We start from the raw sequence: 25,719 nt of genomic DNA on the forward strand, positions 1-25,719 counted from the left end.
AAGGAAGGAAGGAAGGAAGGAAGGAAGGAAGGAAGGAAGGAAGGAAGGAAGGAAGGAAGGAAGGAAGGAAGGAAGGAAGGAAGGAAGGAAGGAAAAAAGGTCACAGAAAAAAACAGGTCAATCGATGGATAGAAAAAGGAAAAATTGATTCACACTGGATGGATACAACTTTTAGGGAAGAGATGTTAGTTTTCCACACTTACACAGGCCTGGAAAACACCCATTCCATAGTTTTCAAAACTGTAGGAACTCTGTTCTTCAGAACCATACATTTATAAACATAAGTAAACAACGGCTCAACTTTTTATACAAATCACAGGCGAAATGTTAACAAATATCAAGGCTTTGTTGGCCCTAAATGGTGCAGAAGCATTAATCAAAATATCATATTTCTTAAGTAACCTCCCTCTGAGAAAAAGTCACTGGTTTTTAGTTCTTGTGGTGGAGAATCCAAACCTGTTAGGGTCTAAAGCTCCTCACACAAGGAGATCGTCACGGCAGCCATTTTCAGTTTGACGGAAAGGAAAACACTCATGTCAGTCAAGGAAAAACCAGACATCTGGTTTGATTAAAGTCGCTTTGGAGACTTCTGCACTGAAATGGCTCCTGTGCTGAGCCGTTTTTACCACACCTAACTATCGGCAAAAAATGACAGCAACTTTCTGCTTACTCAAAAATCTACCTCCATCAGGAACTGAAGGTGAGCTGCACTGTGACCAATCAGAACAGCAGCAGCAAAAGTATGGCAAACATTTTAAAAAACAAGAACTGTAAGTAAAAGTAGGGCATCTTTATAACAGAATGCAAAACATGGATACTCCTATCAGATCATCTTGTTTGTTAACGAGTTGAAGTCAAAATCTCAACTGAAAACAAAGCTTGGATTGCATTTATGATTATCAAACAAGTTTCTGATAGCTGCAAGTGGCATTTTGATGCATATCAGGAAAATGTCATCAAGAAAGCGTACTTTGCAGATAGAGAACGTTGTTTTTGTCAAATCAACCGCACTGTGATTTTATCCTAAAAAAATATTCAGACTAGACAGGCGTTCTGCGTTTTGGGGAAGATCAGTTTGAGATATGAGGAAAAGAGATAAAGGGCATAAAAAAAACAACATAAGCAGACAGAAAAATGTGAGAGATGGCAGGGGCTGCAAAAACACTTCAAAACCACTTTCAGTCAAGGCCAAACACAGAGGGGGCCCCTGTTTCTGCTGAGAAATGTGGGAAAAGGATCAAAAAGCGACCGCATAAATGATCTAGCCACGTCAGGACAGAGATTTAAACCACAACAGCTGGTGCACATAGGGAGGAACATCAGTTTTGTGTTCCATTTTAACCGCAGTCCAGCAGAAACTAAACAGAGTGCAATGAGCTGTACGTATACCGACACACAATTATGATTGATAGAAATGTACTTTGTATCAAATGAATGCGTAGTTTCTGCAAAAATATTAATCACTTTAGGACTTGTGAAAATATTTTACACACTTATGATTTAAATATAAGACTCCTGACAAATTCACATACTTGGTGTACTTAGGATGAGATGTTATGTACAGCTTCTTTCTTATTGAATCACAAACACTGGCCTTAACTGAGGCAAGGGAGTCCTGCGGTGCTTTAGATGTTGCTCTGGGTCCTATGGTGACCTGGATAAGTTCTTAAAACTGGCATTGTCCTTGAAACTTTTACACTCCACTGCACTTGTATTAGAAGGTAAATTGTTCTTGCTCCTCAAAAACTGAAGAAGGTGGAATGTCAGTGTGTCTGATGTTTCTTCTATGGTGTCCTAGAAAGGTCCATAAAATTCAAAAGTCCCAACAAGTTGCAACACAACAGCGAAAACATAAGGGATACTAAAGCTAAAGTTCTGCTATAAGAAACAATCCTAAATAGGCTGTAAAAACCTGATGGCATATCATCCACTTTAGCCAGTGTCCGCATTAGCTTAACGTCCATTTAGCATAACTTCTATTTTAGCAAGACGTTCCTTTAGTGTAACATTAGCCATTATGGCTTTTGCTGTTGTGTTATGCCTTTTTGCTGTCGTCTTGTGGCCTTTTGTGATTTGTTGACCCTTCAGGGCTAAAGACCGTCCGTTTCACGGCAGTTTCACAGAAGGATTTTGTTCAGCTTTCCTATATGTGGATAAAAGAAAACATCTTCAAACAGCCCAACATTTTAAGAAATTGAGTCTTTTTGTTCTGTTCTCATAACTTTTACATTAGAGGAAGATGCAGCAGAACTGATTCATTTAACCCAGGTATGTTTACAAGACGAGACCTTTAAAGGATTACTATTGCAACAACACATTATCAGTAGGGTAAAACTAACTAACCTGTGTCATGACAGTCTAATCCCAGTTTACGTTCCCTATTAGTGGCTGAACAATCCAACACTTGGTGAATTCTGCTTCACAATGATAGGAAGAGCCAACATCAAAGGATCAAAAAAGCGACGTCGCTATGAACGCTTGGCTGCCCAGTTATCCCTGTGGTAATCTCTACAAAGGAGATTTTATAGGTTTTCAAAGATTACAGATTTCCCAGTGGGACTCAAGGGGGGGGAAATCCTTAATTTACACCAACTATAACCAAGCACCTTAAAAGTCAAACACACAAAACTGTGAGTAATATTTAAATTTTAGTTAGGAAAAAAAAAAAAACTGAAGCTTGGAGATATTCTTTTATTAGCTGCAACAGGGGAATTAAAATCTATGGCTCTGCCTAAAAACAAGGAAGTTTAAAAAAAGAAAAATACTCCAAACAATAACAGTTATGGAAGAGAACACAGGCACAGAGATTTCAGCAAATCCTCTGAGGGCTTATAAATCACTGAGACTCATCACGATTTATGGGAGGTGTAAGACGATTTCTGCTCTCGCACTGCAGTTCAAGGATGACTAATGGGAAGCACCTGTAGCTCCGTAAACCTGAAGACATGTGAAAGCAGGTGAGACAAAAACCCAAACACCAGACAGCATTAATTTAATTTTATTTTTTTATAAAACGCCATGTACAGTTCAATGTTTTTGTTATCTAAATGTTGTGGCCAGAAATGCATAAAGCACAAAAATTAGCCGTAAGTCTAAAAAGAAAATGGATTAGGAAGCAATAATGCTCCCAGAAGAAGCAATGAGTCTGTGAATGTAAAAGTAACCTTGATAGAGCTCAGAGTCATGCAGGCAGAGCAGCAAGATGTAAGAAAGCTTTGAAGCTTTTACTGCAGAGAGCATAGCAGGAATTCTGATGCCCTGCTATAGCTCCTCCAATCCCCCACCCCCGACTCTTTCCAACTGGTTCAATATAAAGGGAGGATAAAGAGCAGAGCCAGTGTTTATCCAGCTGAGGGACAATAAAAAGAAAAGTAGTAAAATGAGAAATGGAAGGTTGCTAAGTAGCTGGAGGAGGAGGAAAAAAGAGGGAAGAGGAGTGAGTGTCTGATAAATTTATTGGAACCTCTGAATCTAAGATATTGAAAACCAGTAGGAAAACCACAGGGCTCTACAGCTCTTGGATTGAACGCAAACCAGAAAAGTTAGACTAAACAGCATTAATGCAACCTAATTTCCTCTTTTCCCTTTTCTTCCATCGAACTGAAATCATAATCAATTTTATATTTATTTTGTTCCGACTAGTTCATGGGTCAACCTGGCCCCATTTCAGATGTTGCCGTTTCGTTCATACAGCTTCGTGACCATAAACTCAGTTTTTAGACCAATATTTAAACCACTGTGCATCTTTATTTCCCTTTGCAGTTCAGCATTCAGAATTATAGTTAAATGTTCATTAAAATGCTAAAATCGCATCTAGAATTTGAAATGAACGTACATAGCCATCTAAATTTTGTATTACATCTTATTTTTATCGATTGTAGTTCTGATCCCCAGTGATTCAGGGGATCCTGATATGACAGCTTTTAACCCCAGACTCAACGATAATAGATGTCAATGACCATCAACGGGTAGAAAGCATTTATTGGAGTCAGAGAGTCATATTTCCTGTCAGTAGTACATGAGTATATAACAGAAAATTGCCCTAAAAAAGTTTAATTCATACCTCCCAAATGTTGTCCAGCAGGAAGGACCCTTTAAAGATGGCTGCATCCTGCCTGGATCCAGTGACTGTATGCCAACAGACAATACAACTACTATTCAAAAGGGGGCGCCCTTTTCATCAAAAGCAGATGAAGAAAAAGCTTAAAATCATAACCAGACAAAAAAGAAAGACAAAATCTACCAACAGCTGCCTGAGCTAGTCATCAAGAACGAGTTTAGCTAAAAATGGTACAAACAACTCAGATCATGATTATGTTTCTAATAAACAGATTCATTTCATCCAAAACAAATCAAAGCTCATTGTTCAGAATGTTTTCAAAACTTTAAGATCCATATTGTGATTTTAAATGAACAAGAAATTATAAATAGGAAAAAAATCTGATCAGAAACCACTTTTTAATGAACTCTGCAATTATGTAAAATCTTCAAACAAAAAGAAGAAAACTTGCCTAGATGTGACACTCAAGAAATATGAACACTAACTAAAGCAAAGTGTCATCTGTACACCTTCACGTCTCGTGGGAAACTCGGCAACAGGCTGGCCAGCCTCAGATTACACAGCTGTAAAAGAAAGAGGGGTGGAGCAGGGATGACTACAATTACATTTTACATTCTGATTATGGGACACTCACTCAACCAAACCCCAGAAATATTTTACGGAACTGAATCTTTAAAAACCACACAGCTTAAAAACCAAACTCCCTTTTCTACACAAAGCTGACTGAAACAACAAAAAAAAAAGGCTTTGAGCTGTAAAGTGCCTTGAGGAAAAATATATATATATAATTTTTTTATGTTTTTATAACAATAAATTCCACCACTTCTATACAAACAACCAGCAATAAAGTCAAGAATATGTGAAGTGGAAGAAAAATGATAAGAAAAAGAAGAGATTTTTCTTTGAAATAGAACTTCCAGAGAAATGTCGAGTGCATTTCAGTTCAGTCCCCTTGGGTCCATATTTTGTCTTGTACAGAAAAATCAAGACTGACAATTTTTGATAAATCTTTGCAAAAAGCTCCAGCAATCTGGATGGAGGGCACATGTGAACATCAACTGTATGGATTGTATATTTAAAGCTGTTGGGAGCTTTCATGGTGATGTCAGTTTTTATTTTACAGAGTTTTGCAGGAGGGTAAAACTAAAAATCCTTCCCGTTTATTGTGTTTCTTGCAGAGATAGTCAGACATTTCTAACGTTCTCCTACAAACTCTGAGGCTTTCAAAGAACAGCTGGATTTATAGATCCAACAGGTGGGCTGAGGCTCCCAAAAAATGAATTTCTGGATGAAACCGATTGCTGTGGATTTTGTTTAGTAGTATACGACTTTTCAGAATTTGATTTAATATAAAAAAAAATTAAACTACATTAAATTTCCTTCCACTTCAAAATGCTGCACATTATGTTGATGTATGACTAAAACCTATTGAAATTAGTTGTAGCTCTGCAAAATGTGAAAATGTTTAACAGTTATGCGTATTTTAACAAAGCACCATGTACTAATAAGCTATATGGTCACTTTAGGAAAGTGTTGGTACGTGAGCAGAACCTATAAGTAGTAAGAATATAAGACAGAAAAAGCAATACATAGCAATTTATAACTCCGGACAGCGTCGGTTATAAAAAGATAAAACTCAGTATCGGCCTAATTTTAAGTGATGTCTTTGCTCTAAAAGCCTGTTAACCTTCATTGCTGTTCTATTTTCACACCAGCAGCTGTAAGTAAGAAACAGCACTTCTAATTTACCATAAATCTTTCTTGCACATCACAAACAGAAACAAGAAGCTCATGGGATCAAATCCACACAGAAACTCCTCCAGTCTGATCTGGACAGCTGCTTTCTCACATGCAGCTCATGTGAGGGCAGCGGGGAGTGACTAAAAGCAAAAATTCAGTCATGTTCTTTAGTTACAAAACATTTGGAGAAGAGAAAAGAAAAAAAAATCCACATAGTAAAAAAAAATAAATAAAAATTATTTTGTTTAATTGAAATCCTTAAAATGTTTGAATTCAGGATTCATCCAAACATCCAGCGGATTCCTGCAGTCTCAGAGCGTTTTCCCTGCATGCAAGTCTGTTATACTTGTGGCGGCACAAAACGCATCACAATCAGTCGGATCAGCTTCCAGCCGTGACAGATTCTCACAGCTTATACAACAACATGACAGCTCCAGGGAGTTTATCCCGATGCTCTGGAGTGACGCTGAATGCCGCTTTTGGTATGAATATTAAATCAGTCATAAAAGTTTAAAGTGAGACTGACAAAAGCTAAAATTACTTCTAATTAATTACATCTTTGTAGTCGACAGAACGCTTTTCCAGTCATTTGAGAGAGAGGGGAAAAAAAAAAAAAAAAACACAGAAGCAGCCATTAATTCTCTGCATTTGCAGGCAGAAAAACAGGAATAATGCCGAGACAAAGCAATAGAAATAAGAGCGAGAAAGAGAGCGAGCACAAACTGGGGCTCTGGGAGGGGATGAGCAGTGACAACGGTGGATCTGCCGGGATCAGAGGAAGCCCTCAAAGCCGACTCCCGGTGCTGGGATGAAGGCGGCTCAGTGTGGAGGCAGAGGAGATGAAACAGCGTTTGGGGCCTCGGCCCCCCCCCGCTGCCTTCCCTCTGTGCTCCAGGCCTGTGAGCTCCTCTGCCTCTGAAGTGCAAAACACCCCCCCCAGCCTCCTTCTCCTCCCTGAAAAGCAACCACCACCCCTGCACCCTGCCATTTGGTGTGTTTAAGGGACTCTGCATGGATGGACATGACAGGGTATGGATTTAAAGGTGTTCGTTCTGCCTGCTTCCAATTAGTTACAACTGGAACATAAAATCCTCCTCATTAGTGGGAAGAGTTCAGGAAAATTAAATGCATCAACTTATTGGCTGAAAATCGAAATCCCTTGTTCGGTGGATCAATCACCAGCAGCCCCCTTAGTCATTAAATGTATCAAAAATAAGAAATCCTACCATTTGCAGTCAATGAACACACCAGCAAGCTATTCTCTGGTGCATTTTAGTTTTAAGTTTAGCAAAATAAATAAATTTAAAAAATCTGATAAAGGTTAGGGACACATTGCATGGATGGACATGACAGGGTATGTAAATGTAGAAAAACTTGGATATCTCACTTTCTTCTCTAGAAATGATCATCGAGTACATTTGTTCCTCTTCATGTTTTATAAAATACTTTAAATTGGTCAGACTCTGGCAATCAACATGTCACGCTGTGAAGAACCCCCGGAAATCCCAATACAGCAGTGCACCTCAAAGAGAGAAGAGTCAAGAAATTCCCTCTTATCCTGAAATCATTTACGTATTTGCAATTTGCTGCAAAGCAAAACCCCCAAACTATTCAGTTCAGTAGATTCTGATGCAAAATAGTGAGAATTTTCTCCTGATTCCAAAACTAAAACCTCTTTCACTCTCAGAAACTACAGATTTTTTTCATATTGGGGCTTTTATAGTTCATAGGGGAAAAATTAAATCTGAATAGTTATGTTACACCATAAAGGAAACTAGAAATAGGTAAAGCTGTAAAAAAAAGCAGGATTGGTGCATCTCTAAAAGCTGTCATCAACAACTGCCTGTTTAAACCAACTGTATGCAGAATTGCCTTAAAAGCAGCATTCTGTTGATGTGTTCATTCACAGAACATTTTCAGATTTTTTTTTTACTGCAAAACAACCTTTATCTGATGTTTATCAAACTCCAAAGGGTGTATAAGACCACATAAACCATCTGTGCCGTCAGTGATTAGAATAGATTTAAGAAATAATTGGCCCATTTCGATCTCTAACAAACTGATCGGTGCACTTCAACAATTAACACATCTAAAATAACCTTTAGATGACTCTCTTGGAGGCGAGAGGCCTTATCTGTGATTTATTATCCGCAAGAAATAAAAAGAAAACAAGGAGATTTTTACTGACTGATCTGTGAATGCTGCATTTAGAAGCCCTCCAAAAAAAAAAAAAAAAAAAACAATTAAGTGCATTGCAGACACATGAATCAGCTCTGAGATACAGCCTGTTAAACTTGATTATAGGGTCCCGGCTGCACATAATTAGTTAATGTCTCCTGATGCAATTCCTTATCAAGATTTATCGGAGGACCGCGTGCTGATGCTCCACATGAATGCACCCAAACTTCAAAGCTTTGCTTTAGCGCTGCAACGCCACAGCTTTTTGTTTCATAACACCCCAATGTTTTTCTCGACACGATTCTTCTGTCTACAGTATTTCAGGTGCAGGCCTCCAAGTGAGGGTCAAAACGTGAATAAAATGCAACTATTTTTATTACCTGCATCGTGAAAACTCCCAGCTCCTGTGAGGACAGCTTTTTCATTTGCTCCGCCAAAACTTGCGCTTCTTCCAGGATGGAAAACTCCGTCTCGGCTCCGCAGTATCCACAAGAGAGAGCCGAGCAAATCAAAGCGAGGCGCCACGAAAAAGCCACCGAGCCGCCGCGGAGGGGAAGGTGTTTATCCCGGAAAGCAGCGCGAGTCCTCGGCGTCTGAGCCTCCGCAGTCCGCCTCGCCATGATGGCAGGAGGTTTACAGCGCTGGAGGAAACACTGCGCGTGAACTGAACTGGTGGTGGGAAACAAACAAACAAGAACTTCAAGGGAACTTCTTTTTACAACTTTCCAGCGGAGTGTGCGAGTGTGCTTTCTCCCCGGCAAGAACCTCAAGTACTCCCAGCAATGCAAACCATCGCGCCTCCTTTACGTCCCCCGAGGAGAGCGAGGGATATCCATGCGGAAAAGTAGATATGTTTATGCTGGTTTTCCCTTTTCTTTCTTTCACAGCGTTGCTCCCTCCTCTAGTCGTCGTTCCAACTCCTGGAAGTCTGGCAAAGTGTGAGAGAGCCGGAGATTCACCACAATGGGAGTGAAAGTAGGAGGCGTGGAAACAGTAAGGAGTCCCACCGGCGCCTGGATCTCTCGATCAATGGATCAGGGGCCCGTGACGCGTTCACTGTTGCTGCGAAAAACAACAATCGAACAAGCGGCTCCAGTGAAATTAACTGTAAACACATTTTAATACATTTTTGTTTGTTTTGTTTGTTTTTATGTAACATTTCCTTTAAAAAAAGTTAATTTGCATGTTTTGCTACCTGGATTTCCTGGATTTCCTCGTCAAAAACCAATACTGAGCAACAAAAGCGAATATATGATTTGTGTTTTATACAAAGTAGGCTATTAAAACTAAGTAGACTACGGTGGTCATAAACAGCTGAGCAGCAGTTTGAATTTCCTTTGCTTACGTCTCATTTTCAAAATAACGAAAATATAAACTCGCCGGCAAAGAATAATAATACATAAATGACCCGTTTTTCTCAAATTCCGATGTCCTCCACATCCAGCTTCACTACCAAAATATTAACCCCGTGACGTCACTTGGGTTTCCGCATAAAGGTTCACATTAAATGATGAAAAATTTAACATATATATTCCTCCACAAATTTGATTGAAAATATAAATATTACGTTAGTACTATCTTCTATTTTAAAAGTTGAAAAATATAGCTATTTTTACAAATAGTTCAGACAGAAGAAACTTCCTACAGTTGCAGTTTACTATGGTTGGGCCTGCCATAAAAAAATACTGACCTTTTTCCTATTTTGTTTTCCCTTTGATTTTGAACACAACACTGATAAGTTAAAATGTCAACTTATTTGTTTTTGACTGGAGTTTTATTTTTAGGTTTTGTGCTATAAAATATGACTCAGATAATCAATAATATTTTTAAGCCAATTGTAAAATAATAAAAAGAAAATAACATCATGGCTCATTTATTGTCATGAGCCACAGCTCTTTGTGTTTGTGTTTGTATTCTGACCCCTCAGTTGTTTTGTTATTGCTTTTAGGTTCTTGCCATCACACTTTATTCATCTGTATTCGGTTTCTTAGTTATCCCTGATGTTCTGCTCTTTATGGATTTTGGTTTAGACTGTAAACAAAACAACATAATGATCACAGCATGACAAAAAATATGTGAAACATTTAATCAACAAAGAGCTGAAGAGCTAAATATAAATTGAACGTGTACAAAGTGTGCTTCCTAATTATCTCTTCATTCTAAAAATAACTCAAATCTTAATAAGACAAATTGTTCCTATTATTAAACAATGCAGCCCCATTCAGTTTATCATTCAAATTAGTTGAGAAGACAGTCGACAGTCACTTGTGTTTTGTGCTGCTGGCTTTACAGCAATCCCTCACACTGACTGCAGAAAGGAAGAAGTCTCTTTAGCAGGAAGAAACCTCCAGCAGAAGCAATTTACTGCTGAAATTGGTGTCCTTTCTATGTTGAGGAGGGTATTAAGAATTGATGGCAGTAGCTCCTTTAAACAGATAAATAGTGTGTCTGTTTTTAAGCCTGAAGGATGAATGACAGCACCATATTCTTTTAATATATATTTTTATTTCCAGCCTCTTCATTCTATTCTATTTTTTAATTTGATTCTATATTTATCAAGGTCTGTTAAAACAGAGTCCATAATATTAAATCATGTACAAAGACCAGGTAGGGAAGGAAAGTGGGATTAAAAATGTTAAAATGCTTTCTTTTTAGCTCATCTTTACAGAACTGGAGACATTAAGCTTACATAAAGACTGAAGATTGCATTCTAAATTATTCTTCTTTCTTGAATTCATACAAGATGCAACATCAAAATTATAATATTGATTATCATCAATTACGTTCTGCTCAGCTAAATAGTACTAAAGACCAGTTTATGAGCTGACTATTCAAATATGTTCTTTCTGGGTTTATACAGAACAAACAGACCTCCTCAAATGAACTGAAATGTTTGTAGACAATGTATTCTTACATTTTCTTCACACCTGCTTAATGTTTATGTATGAAACTTTTGACAGAAACAGCTCTTCACGAAGAGAGTCAGCGTAAACATGTTTTTGCCTCCATTTTAACTGAGGTAAAAAGTTAGTATTGTATTCGTTTGTTGTGTTTATTTGAATAAAAACGGGATTCTCAGTTCAGAAACCAGCCAAACTTCCGTCCCAAAAAATCCAGTTCTTGTTTTCCATGCAACCAGCACACGGAGCAAAGACTTTGTAGATTTCTTCATTTCATGTTTTAATCCATGACTGCAACATAAGAACGCAAGGAAGATAGTGGGTCCATTAAAGAATAGCGTTGTCAGGGCGGATGACGCGAGGCTTTGAAGTGCAACAGCACTCCAACCCATCAAACAGCTGACCTTTATTCACCGTTTTCAATTCATCTCCACTTCATTGGATTGCAGAGCATATCTGCATTGCAGCTGCACAGCTGGCCTTCCCCCAAACCATCTCAATGATTTATGTTAACTTTTTTTTAGGAATTTTCAGGCAAAGCATCATTGCAATACGGCACAAAAGGGCCCAGTCTGTGGCGGTTTCAGATCCCAATAATAGAAGGATTTGTTTTTTTCAAGATGGAAACTGATTTGGAAGCTGTGCTATCGTTTGATGATTTGCCAGTTTGAATTTAGGTCATTTTATGCTTTGCTTATTATTCTGATCTCAGTTGTGTGTTGCTTTGGCAACGTTCTCATGGGACCATTAACACAAACTCTTCACAGTTAATTTCAGCCTTTTGGTTCACAACGTAATCTTGGAGACGTCAAATAGCTCAGCAAAACTGACATCTAGTGTCTGCCACATTAAATAAGCTTAGAAAACATCAACGGAGTCATTGAGAGTTTACAGATAAAAAAGGAAAGACGAGCTCAGGAGAGATGGGAGTATTCTCTCAGGAGACGGGAAACAAAAGTTCTGAATAACAAAGTGCAATTTGTGCATGTGAATGAGGGAAAATGTGACAGAATGACACAGAGTCAAAGAGACTGAAGGCTCCTGAAAGTCAGTGAAAATATTTAACAGAATGTTATGCTGGGAAAAAATGACAAAGAATACATTTGATATTTTCTGCAGTCATCCTGTTCATAGCCAGTTTTAATTAGATAAACTTTCTTTAATTTTTAGAGGAGCTAAAAATCCCCCTAAATGATTTAATTCAAGAACTTAGAGAAATAACCTGATGAATATTGCTTTCAGAATACGTATAATTGTTTTTGTGGTTTGAAAAACCTTTTAGGTGCTTTAAAATCACCTCGTGGTGGCATCAGAAATGTGAAGAATTTCTCTGCTTGTTGAGTGCAGTTAGGAGTGAGTAGGTGGGTGGATGAACACGCAGCCTTGGAGGCTCTGGTCTCTCCCTGAATGGCTCATCTGTCTGTGTCGCTGGCTGCAGAACCCCTCAGCTGTTTGCTGGAGTGTCACATCCTTTCAGACCCTTGAGAAAACAAAAGTGTTGATTAAAGAGTCTCAATCAGGTCTTTGCATGGAAAACTTTCAGGAAAATTATGCATAACTGCTTTATGTGGGTCTGATAATTCTTCAACTGCATTTAGAACGGCTGTTTCCTACAAACAAACTGGTTCTGGAGCTGGTGCATCATTGATCTTAATTTGCTGATGATGGCAGATTTATTCAATTCTCAGATTAATATAGTTCTCAACAGAATTAACTGGGTGTTGAGAATTGATAAATGCTTCATGAAATGTTGTGTTTTTCTTTATGTTCTTTTTCTAACCGCTTCCTTGTTGGATCTGTGCAACAATATATCAACCTAAAAACAGATAAACATCAGGAATCAACACAACCAATTTGAAAGACAGCCTACATATTTTGGATAAAAGTATTTTTATACAAAACTTTTCCAAGAATCCAGTATGACTTTCTTGGGTTCTACTCAGGGTTGATTCCTGTTTTTTTCCCCATTGATGTCACATGCATGTTTAAAAGATTTCTGCAAGGAAACAGCTTGATGTGGTCTATTATGTACTGTCGCTATATGTGCTCAATCAGGAGGAATTGCTGCAAACTTCCTGACACTGACTGAACTTTGAACTTGTATGAATGATTTGATTGAGATAACTGTATGTTTCTGTTCATGAAATGGATGTGATTGCTTTGCAAAGTACCTCTGGTTGACATTTGTTTCAAATTGCTGCTATATAAATAAGCTATAATGAAATGAATGTGAATTTATGACAGAGTAAACTCTGTGACCCATCAGAAAACCCACACAGTCTGATTGGACTCGCAGGAGGGGCGCTGTTCTGATGGGATTGTTTGTTATATTTTTAGTTACTGGAGGGACAATTACAGATTAGCATCACTGACTTCTACTGTATTTAGCAAGCTGTGGTTCAAGCTATATTTTGGGGTAGTCCACTTACAATAACAGTCTGATCCCCAGCTGCTTCTATTCTTTCCATAAATCAGTGAACTAAACATGAAGGGAAACAAATCAGGAGACTGGCGAGCGTTGGAAAGATTAGAGGAACTCTCAAAATTTAGGTTTCAACAGTAGACAAAAGATTATTGCTAAACTTTACTGCTAAACAAAGTCGGAACATAAATTTGTTAATTTCTGATTAGTTTTAATTTAAGCCTAGAGAAAAAACTATCCAGAAAAATATTAACCTCCAAAGTAACAATTCAGCAACCCCACAAGGTCTCAGCAATGTGCTTCACAAACACAGCAGGCATTTTAAAATGACTGTGAATAAATATTTACTCATATGTATTTAGAAAAAAAAAAATCTTTATTTAGAAATTTTATGTACAGGAATCAGTGGCAGCAATGGGGCCCAGTGTGGGCCTCGGGCTTTATTGAACAAGAGTGGCTCATTGGTTGCTTGTTTGTTCAGAGAAAAGGGGAAATACGGGAGACATTTTGTCACACGTAGGACAGTTCCTGGCAAAACTCATGTTGCTCTTTCAGTGTTACTGTTGGCCTCCAGGTCTTTACTGGCCAGTTTTGGAGAGATTCAAAGATTTTATAGCGTCACTTTTGCTCTATTTTCTCTAAAAATGCCTTTCTTCTCTGTATATAAAATATCATAGAATTTGTCCTATTCCCTGACTTTGTAAAATACATTTCTTTGATTTTTTTTATGCCTTAAATGTTGAGTTTAGCTGACAGAAAAAACATTCTTTTATTTTACCTCAATTTGATCCACTATGACTATTGGCAGGTTTGATCTCAAGGAAACCAACGGCTCAAAGGGTACATCAGTCAACCAGGTCATTATGGCTTCTCGGTTTTTACATTTCTCCCACCCAAACAGATTCATTTTAATGTTGATTTATGCAGGGCATATGTCAAAATAAAAATGGAAGAAGTTTGAAATAATTTATCACAGTCAAAGTCCCTTCCTCAAGCTCCAAAAAGCTGTCAGTTTAAGAGTATTTAGCCACTCTACATCTTTATTCCTTTTATTTTCCAGTCTTTTTCAGAGGAGCAGCATCTTTAAGAGCTGTCTGACTTGCAATTTTCTTTGGCGTGAACAATAGTGGTTTATTTTAAGACAATTTGACTTCACAAGAAGGCAACCGAGGTTTGTCATTAACAGAGACAAAAGGATTGGCTTTACAGGATTAGCCTCTATTTGCATTTTCCTAATTATGGTACAAACCCACAAAGCCACCTGGTTTGGGAAGATAAAGGAGAGAAGAAGACAGTTTGAGGCTGATAAGTGCACACCTCAGGATTTATGACATTTGGAGTAAGATGCAATGAGAACCAAATTAATGCAAACCACAAAGACTTTTACATCAGGCTTCAAAGACTCAGATACACTTTGTTTTTTATTCGATAAAACTAACAGTATTATTATGAGCAGCTACTGTTGAAATTGGCTAACCAATGTTAATTTAAAACAGAATTCTCAAAGCTTCATAAGTTCTTCATATAAAATTCTTCGCATATAAACAAGGTTGTATTAAAGCTCTGTGGGAAGCAGACAGTGCCTGGTGAAAACCAAGCCAAAACTTACTGCTGTAATTACAACTAAACACAGGGGCTGTTGCTTGTTAGTTGGTCAAACCATTTTAAACCCTAAATTAGCTAGTTTAGAGTTGTTTTTGAATGCTCATAACCTCACTGACACAAAGCAATTTAGTTTGTTTACTGCTGCTTTACTGCCGTTCTAAAGACAACATTTTCCCTAGAAAATACTGTTATATTTAGTATATAAACTACCAAAATTACAGGACTGTGTCATGACAAAAAAAAACAAAAAAAAAAAAACAATACATCAGCTACAATGGCTGCTGTCTTGGCTCAATGGTTATGCTCACCCGAGATCTACCTGACACAACAATGTATTTTAGCTTTTGCAGGGAAGGTTAAAGGACATTCAAATACATTCTTACTTTTCACATTCGTACTTGTAAAATAATTTGAGAACCAGGCACCAACATTTTCCCATTTCTGCTACTTTTAATGCTATTTTGTGTTGGTCTAGCACGCTCATTAAATGGAAATGAAATACGCTAACAGTGGGGTAAATGGGTGTTTCATTTCTAGGTTACTATTTAGGAACAAAATAACATTTATCAATCTTTATGAAGAATGTGCTTACATAAAACACATGTTCATAGCCACAAATGTTTATGAAAATGCATGAACATAAACATTTAGTTTATGAACATCATACATGTTTGTTTAACTAAAACAGTTGGCATTTTCTCGCTAAGCTTTTTGCTGGTGATTTTGACCAGACTTGCAGAAATTCATGATTTTGTCAACAGAAATCCTTTCATGCTAAACTATCTACAAGTCTCTGTAATTGATTGGTTGATTTCACCAACAACCAGTCAGTGGGAGCGAACATAAAAGATTTTGATACTTTTCTTGCTGGATTTTTGGCTGGTAATTTTTATAAACTTAAAGCACATGAACAGCCAATTTATCATTTGTCCCTGAATACGGTGGTCAGACACTCCCAAATGTTGTTTTTTTATTGCCCTTTGCTCAGTACTTTTGTTATTCATGTTTTTAGATCAGACTTGGTTTTGGACTCTTTGTGGTTCTGCCTGTGCAGTACCATCCTATAAAACCAGCCATATCAACACTAATTACCAGCATACTTCAAGCAGTGGTGGTAAGAAAACCCAATTACAAAAACATTTCTTTTGACATGCATGACAGCTTATATTGCACGACTGTGGTCACCATAGCTTTTTTTTYCCCCCAGCTGGCTCCGGGTCAGTCTCTAACCACTTGGAAGAAATGTTCTGGATGAAGCTCCACCTAATATTTCTCTTTAGTTTACAAACAACTTTTTCATAAAAATCATTCATCCTGGCTTTCTGCCCAATTAGGGAGATGCCTGTTAACGGCAGAAAAAAAACAAACAAAAAAAAACTTAGCCATGTTTCCGAATTAAAAGTAAATGCTAAAATAATGCAGGAATGTTGCTATTTATTTTTGTAAGGCACTGTGTAGCTTCAACAATAATCAGCACAAAAGATACATTGTGTAAAAATGCATTGATTTGACTCTGTGAACAACTTTGGTAGATCGGATGGCTGACTAAATGGATTTTCTGTCTTGATGACTCTGCCGTCTCAATGATCACTTGATAGTGAGCTCAGAAATCATCCCAGACACAAACAACCTCCCAGTCCCCAGCTGATGTGACCTCGCTGGCAGCTTCAATGGTTCAGCTTCAGCGTCTCTGGGCTGCAGTCCATCTGCAGACAGGAAACGCTGCGGGGACAAACCAGCCAGACCCAGATCTGCTGCTTAATGCATGACAGTCTGCTGCGCTTCGCCACAAACGCAGAATAGATCAACAAGGCAGAAAGGATTGTGTTGTTCTGGCTCACAAACAGACACGGAGACCTTATGACTGTAAGGAAACCTTAAGACTTTTTGGAGCAATTGAAAACATTGCTATGCTTCTTTTAAAAAGATGTTGGCAAAAAAAAAATGTTGTGGTATTAACACAAAACTGAGGGACAACTTTAATGCAACTTGATACATCTGGTATCCAGAACCTGATGTTGAAACTACATTCTTCTTCAGGTGTTTGCCAATGTTTTGGTTTGATTACAATGTCTTGAAGAAAAAGCTTGTATCAAACGAGACCAAAATGAGTCTCTGGGCTGCAGTGTTATAATTCTGACACTGCACATCTCCCTGAATGCATCTTTGTTGCCTCAAAACATAGTGCTGGCAGCATCATTGTCAGTTATTTCAAATGTTTGATAGTTGTTGCTGCAAAGGGAAAGTGATTTTATTTATGAAGATGTTACTTTTCTACACCGACTCAGATTGGTTTGAAAAAAAAAAAAACATTTGAAAACTGCTTTTTTTAAATTGCTCATCTTTGCATATTAGAATTTATTTACTGAAACAAAAAGTGTAAAAAAAAAAACAAAAACAAAAACTGATCAAATCTGTAAGAGGCCAGCCCTGTCTCAAAACACCTTATACAGCTGAAATAAATCTGAATTTTTAATGGGAGGCATACATTAAAATTTTGGTATGCATTTAGCATGAACCATTTTGCAACTTAATTTTATTTTCTTTGGACAGCAGGACATGTTGCATACGTCAACATTCTAACTAATTTTATATTCAAATATCAAATCTGGTCGATATGTGCAATGATTTCTGACCATTACTCAGTCATTTGTTCAGATATTGGTTGTGTAGGGGCAAGCAAAAATTGTTGAAGATAATACAAAAACTATAGAGCGTCATCTTTACCAAGAACATACACGCACACAAAAAGAAAATCAAAGCAGCAGACCTAGTACCCTGAAATAAAATTTGACATGTTCACACAAGAAATCTGGTCTCTTTGTACTTTTCAAAGAAACTTGCATTTAAAAATCCAACTTAATAAAAGAGCAGCGAGAACGCAAAGCCACGCCACGAGAAAGAAGAAATGACAGTGTGGGAAATGGATCTGATTACCAAAAACAGTTTAGATGCCTATGGAATGATAGCATGTCATAATTACAGGGAGCGAGTCCCAGACATCAATGGAGGAAAACATGAAGCTCTCATTGCCAGCTTTGAAAGATAAGACTAAACCGATCATTTCATACTGGGAAAGTGAGGCAGTTACTGCTAACCCTATTGGGTTTTAATTAGCTGCAGCAGAATCCATCACTGAACACATCAGTATGATCTCTGCTGGAGACAGAGGGCAGCAGCATACATGAAAAAAAAAAAGAAAACAGGCAGATGGAGAAAGAAAAATAAGTGATTAGAGGACGAATCTGCAGCCATCATGGACGCCAGTACTCCAGCACCATCACTTTTTATGAATGTGTTTCTGATGTATGCATGTTTAAGCAAAGAGGTTGTGTGGGTGGGGTGGGGTTTCAAAGTAGCACCATACTGTTACCATAGAAACGTGGGTCTTTGAAGTCTTTTGGCCCCCTTTTTTTTTTTTTTTTTTGCAGCTGGATCTGCTCTGCTCCTGGCCCCCTTCTCTCCCACCATCCTCTCCGCTCTCCTTCAGCTGCATCAAAAATTTCTCTCTTTGAAGACTTAAGCCGATTGCAAGTCAAACGCAGAGCTATTTCTGGCTCTATTCAAGACGTGAGGCTGAGGCTTTGTGCAGGGCTGTGTTTGACATCTCCATGTAGGAAAGACGAGGGGGAAAAGTGCAGCAGAAAACCGGAAAAATGGTCGTGTTCACACAACAAATGGACAGTGTACGATCGCTAAGGTGATTCGTGTTCCTGAGGCATACGTTCACATGCTAACAACATGCGCGCAAGTACAGACACTGACCTTCAGAAAAGATTTCTAAAGGAATGGGGAGTGGAGGAGGTGATGAAAGGATGGAAGAGTAGAGGAGTAAAAGAGAATATGAAAAGAGGACGGGAGAAAGAAAAAGGAGGGAAGTTAACATCTATTACTCAGGTTAGTAAATATTAACTGATACCTCAACTCAATGTTCACACCACAACTCAATCATTCATTTATTTGACTTTCTGGTGTCATTACTTGGACATGGGGTGTGTCTTGAAGTTACAAAGAGCCAATTCATAATACATCCAGTAAGCAATTTAGCTTAAAACACATTATAAGGCCAATTTCGAGTGATTAAATTAAAAAGATCTTGTTTTTGATATTTCATATCCAACAAAAATGTCTTATAAATGTAAATAAAAAAGCTGTTTTGTATTCGTTTCATTTATTAAGAGAAACAAAAGCAATCCAAACCAATCTGGCCCTGCCTCCTACACCTCACATTGTATCCCATTTGGAGCAAGCAACCACTATCAAGTGTTCCTTGACCATGAAAGTATGTCTGGACTTTGACTAGGCCACTGCAACGCCTTAATTTTTCTGTTTTCAGTGGATTTGCCGGTGTAATTTGTATCACTGCCCTGCTTCACAATGCAAACTAAACTTTCTCTTTCTGGATTCATCAATGGAGAGCAGAATTCACGGTTCCATGAACTGTCACAAGTTGCCCAGAGCCTGAAGGAGCCAAGCAGCACCAGACCATTACACCATCACCACCATGCTCGATTGCCTCCGTTTTGGTCTTTTTCTGAAAAACTGAGCTAGTTCATAAAATGCAGTGAGATGCAGACGCTCCAGAAGGTTCTAGTCTTATCCTGTCAGTCAGAAGAATAATTTACTAAAGGTCTTCTGGGAGAACATGTCTCCCATTTTCTGGGACATGGGTCTGACATTTGGAATGTCAAAGATGAATGAAGAAGATGGTCTGGACAAAAGTGTTCATCAAATAATGGATGACAACAGAAAAAACTGGGAAAACAACTGAAAAATGATTATGTCTGGTTATGAAACTGAAATCGCATCGTCACCTCAGATTCATGATAATGGTGAGAATTTCAATAACGTGAAGCATGCATGAACAGTTGATGAGATAACTGTGCTGTTTGCCACACTATCCGTCTCAAATTAAGCTCATAAAATATAAGCTGATGAAAGTTTCAGCACACACTGTTGCTCAACGCTTCATCAAACGTTGTCCTCAAATGCTGTATATCTTCTCAGGATGGGGGTTGCTGGAGGGACAGCTGAGGTCAAGCTTTTTGCTATTCAGGAAATTCTTATAATCAATCTCTTCTGGTTATTAACCGATCCTTCGGTTTATTCCAAAAATCATTAGGATCCATGGAGAACAAATCCAGGGATCCAGCCAACCCTCCCTCCATGTGCCCCAGGCTAGGTGGGGCCCCAACATGGAGCCAGATCCCAGATTTTAGAGTTGAGTGGAACCAGACAGAAAGTTTTGCTGGAAATGAGCTGAAGCAGAGAAAGGGGATTGAATAAAGAGTGGCAGGCCTTCCTTGCCCTTGGAGCCCCTCCACTGACGCACACAGATGGAACGCATTAGCCTCCATTCCACAGCATAGCTGGATGGATTATTAGATAGAGAGTCTGACTGGAGCAGGGAGAGAGGCGTGGAGGGTACGAATCTGGGAGGAGAGAGAAGAACTGAGGGAGTGGAAATCTGTTCATTTCACTGCAGATTAAAAGTATATTTACTTACTGATTATTATTTTTGCAGCATAATGTAATTAGCCAGGAAGAAAGTCATTTTTTGCACCAATGGTTGCTATTTTACAGTCTTGGACTGCAACATACTTTTTTATGCACATTTGCACCATTTTAAGGGGAGATTTATTTGCCAAGCACCATTTTTGAACCTAATCCAGGAGCCATTTATGCACTCCCAGACTGTAAATAACACACACGTTATGTGTGTACCAAATGACCCGTGCTCTACGATGTGTATCTCTAATGACGCAACAGAACTTTAACTTCATGAAAAGTGAAATGTAGCCTTTAACTCAACTAATTTAATAAGACTGTGTTTCAAGGCACATAGATCTAATTAGGTCTCTGTGTGTTTCAAACAGGAAAAAAATCCCTCCGTTATATTCCGGTTTTACTAAATCAACACATTGAAAACATTTCTAGTGCAGTTGAAGAAACTGTAAGAAGYGTTTTGGTGTATTTCCTGCTCAGCACATAGAGTGGTATACAAAATAATCTAAGAATCTATTTTCCAGTTTGGGCCATTTTCTCCAGCAAGTAATGAAAGAAAATTTTCTTTTAACATTTAACATCTGTCTGTTTGAAATTCACCATATCCTGGTGGCTAAACTACATCTTTTTTGAAGTACCAATCTTTCAGTCCAAGTTGATTAGAATAGCTGACTTTGGAAAGATTGTTGGAACCATTTGTATGTTTTGTTTTTATTCTATTCACATGAATCATTGTCCTACACATTTTGAGCATAACTAATGCAAATTCAAATTCAAATTCACATTATTTGATAACTGCATCACCGACAAGTCATGTAAAGTCACTGTTCAGTAAAATTTGTTTTTGTTTTTACTTTTATAATCTGTTTAAATATTCATGACATGAACAACTTAATTTGGTGATTTGCAAATGGGGAAAAAAAATTATCAGGCAAATGAAAGGACAGACTTTATGATGGACCTGAGCTTTGTCAAAGTCCATGGTGGGGTAAACTAAACTATTCATCGGTAGTTCACTTCACATCATTCAGACTTCTCCCCTCCTCCTCCTCCCTTCTCTAAGGTCACTGTGTGGCAGCGCAGACAGCGTAGGTCAAGCGCCTGTCAACCCCTGGGACAAAAACAGCTCATGTTCCCCAACAGTCAGAGGCTTGTTAGAGGCATCTGACAGAACTGACCGGACCGAGGCTGCAGCGAAACAAAATCTTTGAATTTCAACCCCCTGCTACCAATACACCCGATTGTGCATTCAAAGTCTTTATTTTTAAATCAAAAAGTCTTCACTCATAGGTGTAATTAATTGGGGATTCAGTTGATGGTGCCATGTGTTGCCATTGGGACTTGACTGAGCACCAGGCATGAGCCAGGCAGAATTATGCAAAAGGTGAAGTTCGGTAATATATATATAAAAAAAGTACAAAACTTACAACACAAAAGAACGAAGGCAGCAGGAAATCCAAATCTTGAGACAGAACCACGGAGCAACTGGAAATATAATGGGAAAAACAGAAGATTCCAGCAATGACTAGTAACAAGAAAAAAAAGTGTTGAAGTTGGGAGGAATGATCAGCACAACAGGTGAGTCTAGTTAACTGAATGTGCTGCAGGTGACACAGAAAAATGTAAACGTTGCAAAAAAAAAATAAAAGCCAAAAAAATGATTCACATGGATACAGTAAAACACAGTTTTGAATAAGTTTTTTTTTCAAGAGAAAAACATGATCAACTTGTTTTTACTAATGTTACATTAATAAAGGTAACAGTTAAACTCCATGGTTTTCTGACTCCCATTTCTGTTGTGGCAGCATTCCCCATCCTTCCCAGACAAGCTGAGCACAGCATCATTCCACTTGAGTTGATACTTTGCGGAAACATCTTCAATTTTTGGGAGCATGTCAGATGTATCTCCTGCACATTTAGACACTGACATTTTGCTGATTGTGCTCAGAAAAATGGATCAAGACCAGTAAAACTGGAAGGAGATCTTTTTAAAGGCTGTTTACAGAGGTCCACAGTAAAATCCAATTCTCAKTTGGGTTTAGATGTGGACTTTGACTGGGTTACTCTGACACATACCTTTACTTTGATCTRAACTATTCGAGTGCAGCTCTGCTTCTAGATTAGATCGTTGGCCTGCRTGAAGAAGAATCTCTCCCTCATCCTCAAGTGCAGCCTGTAACAGGTTTTCATCTCCATTAATCTTCCTTTCTTTCAACTATGACTTTCCTCTTGCCCCTTTCTCATAAATACCAGAATTATAGAGGACTCTACAAACAGTTGCTGCGTCCAGCTGAGCTCTGAATCTCAGCAGCCTCTCCAGAGTTTCCCTAATACTCTCCTGCTTCCAGTTTAGGTGAACATTTTGCAGTYGTGTCATACGCTTTCTACTTTCGCACTGTAGATTGAACACCGTTCCTTGAGATGATCAAAATTTGGGATATTATTTGAGATCTTAAGTTTATYTTATATACTTCCACAACTTTATTCCTGACCTGTCTGCCGAGTTCCTTGGCCTCCATGATGCCGTTCATTGAAGTCTGAGGTCTTACCAGGACAGCTGGTCTGGATTGCATTTTGTGGTGTCAGAGTAATGGGGTGAAGGAGTTCAAGGGGGTATGAATTATTTTTGYTAGACGTTGATCTCTCTCTTTAATACTCTGTTATTCCCATAAATCCTTTCTCTATGGAAATATTTCAGCATGTTGATCCTCCTGCTACATAAAGCACATTAAAGACCGTCTTCAATGGGCCTAATGGGGGCTCTACAGCAGATTGCGCCCTCAAGGCTCGCRTGTCACCACTGAGAAAGGAGTGTCTGCTCTAACTATTTACATTTGTAGAGGGACACACCCATTCAACATTCATCACTCAGACGATACAGGGAGCTTGGCACGTGTATGCCGAGGTAGAAGYTGGTAATGCATTTGTTTCTTGTTTAAGATTCCAGAACTTCCAATGAAGTAGGAAAAAAGAGAATATCAAGGAAATTGTTTGAGGCAGAAACACTAAGTAAGGAGATCTGCTATTTATGCTATGGAAAAGCCAACCACTTCCTGTAGAYTTGAACTGAATAAATTTGAGAAACTGGGGAAAGGATGACTGAAGCATATTAAACCGATAAGATAAGTTAGATRAGTTTGTGTACTTTTTTTTAACCATCCAATTTTTTTAGTTAATTTTATAGATGTTCTTTGGATTGATTGCTTTTTAATTATCTTCCTGTATATTTGTATTTTTTTTTTGCTATAAATAAAAGAATGGAAATTGGAAGTTGTGATAAACTAACATGAGGCTAAAAATGTCAAGAACTAGACAACATACATTTAACTTTTGTTCTGCGGAGTGTAACATCAATCATAAACAAAGAACTTGAAGTGAAACGTTTTCTATTCCAACACCGCAACGGATACCTATGAATGTGTATAATCTTTGTTTACACGTGGAATAAAAAGCATCTCTGCCTGAGCTATAACAGAAAAAAATAAAATCACGCATGAGTAAGCACAGCAGAACGCTATACTAGATTTTTCCCCCCAATGTGGTTACGTTCTTTCTGCTCTAATATCATTTCCAGCTGCTCACAGGCCAACRTTTGTTAAACAGCTGAACAGCGCCACCCCCTGTCCAATAATGGCCACCGCAGCAAAAACAGCTAAATTCATGGACATGGARATTTGCTGACACCTTGTGGATTTGTATTTATATTACACTTACAAAGAACTCGGAGAGAACTTTAACCAACATCATTTAATAATAATAATGATTTTTGCAATACAAAAACACCTGTGCAAAAATATTCAGACAAATTACAAAGATAAGGCTTAACTTGGTCAATATGCGAGTAAACCTTATTTGAATATAAATCTGTGTTGGTTCTTGGAAGTAAATGACAAAAAAAAGGCAGATTCATGATGGTTTCGCCAACGAAACAAAACAAAAATAGACTTGATAAAGATTCACAGTCTTGTGTACAAGTGGTTTTTGCACTCACACATCCGTTACGTGGTGGAAGTGAACAAACTCAGGTTTAGGTAGCTCCGTCTACTTTAGAAACAAAACAAAAACAAAAAGAAGACAGACTTCTTAGACAGAGATAAAATTGTACTTCAAAACATTAAAAATTTCCAAAACGTGGAAAATGCTTTTATGGACAGTTAACTCAGTTGTTTCTTATTGAAATTCATAATGTAGAAATCGTTAAAGCAGTAAGAGGACACTGAATGGGTCGAATAAACCTCAAAGTAAATACAGAATAATATTTATCATCTGCATTAATACAAATGTTATTTTGTTAGTAAAAAATTCTGTGCTGCACTTAAAACTCTCAAACGCAGCTGACTGATAGTCTGACACACACATTTGCGCACACACACAGCTGAGAGTATCTGTCTGAACACACACATTTTGAGGATTGTCGGATACAAAAAAGGGGAAGATTTTTTACAGTAAAATCACTGAAAAAACTGCTTCTCAAGGTATCATAACCCTTAAAAAATTGAACAAAGGCTTCATATTTAGTAATTAATTTGCATTACCACCCAACAAAAAGAGAGGACAGAGTTCACCATTTACACAACACACTTCTTCATTTTGGAAAAAAAAAACATCAGAGAGAATCGAAGCCATTTTCAATACATTGAAAATAAATACAGATGTGAAGAAAATATTTGAAATGATTTGTTTTTTAACCACAGCGATTGCTGGGTCACTTACTTGTTACCCTGCATGCCAAAACACYAAATGCTAGATCAACAGAATGTGGTGCATGAATGTAACCAATGAAAAAAAATCTTTCAGAGCCAGAAAACCCCTCACAAACTCACGATGACATCCAATACTATCGTTTCTCGCACATAAATAGCAGACCCCAAAATGTTACTTAGTGACGTCATCTGGTAGAGGCACTTTGTGTTTTACAATTCAACTTCCAACATTGCAATCCTGGATGACAATTCCTGTCTCAAAATGTAAAAAAAAATAATAGTAAAAAAGCACAATTACAAGTCTGGAAAGCAGTGATTTATTTTTTAAATAGGGCATCAAAACATGTTSAGTCGAAAGAATATCTAAATGATTGTGTTGGAATTAGAGTTTAAAGGGATAGTTTAGTTTTTAAAGTTATTGAAAGTGGTCAAAGAAATCTCAATTTTGATMAAACAGAAAAAAAAATCTCATTRAGGAGGYAAGTTAACAGAAAACATCCAACATAAGAYAACTTTAATACTTTCATAGGAGATTGAAGACAAACTCCTGTGAAAGTAGGACATCGAGGAAAATGGATGTGACTATGCCATTTTCTCCCTTTTTTT

At 37.9% G+C, this 25,719-nt stretch overlaps 1 protein-coding gene across 2 annotated transcripts in view; it reads right to left on the minus strand.

Annotated features, from left to right (window-relative positions):
• cachd1 (cache domain containing 1) overlaps nucleotides 1–21,937 on the minus strand; it is a 91,361-nt gene extending 69,424 nt beyond the window's left edge. The window contains exons 1-3 of one of the 2 annotated variants that reach the window (XM_008406159.2): nucleotides 21,838–21,937; nucleotides 12,176–12,358; nucleotides 8,359–9,040 (exon numbers count right to left, since the gene is read on the minus strand). In XM_008406159.2, coding sequence (XP_008404381.1) covers nucleotides 8,359–8,598 — 240 coding nt within the window. In that variant the 5' untranslated portion in view covers nucleotides 8,599–9,040; nucleotides 12,176–12,358; nucleotides 21,838–21,937. Of the gene's footprint in view, nucleotides 1–8,358; nucleotides 9,051–12,175; nucleotides 12,359–21,837 lie in introns of those variants that run through there. The other variant, XM_017304501.1, reaches the window with a different exon arrangement.
• Between the last annotated feature and the right edge of the window lie 3,782 nt (nucleotides 21,938–25,719).

The sequence above is a fragment of the Poecilia reticulata genome, linkage group LG4 (genome assembly GCF_000633615.1).
Source record: "Poecilia reticulata strain Guanapo linkage group LG4, Guppy_female_1.0+MT, whole genome shotgun sequence".
NCBI classification, from domain to species: Eukaryota; Metazoa; Chordata; class Actinopteri; order Cyprinodontiformes; family Poeciliidae; genus Poecilia; species Poecilia reticulata.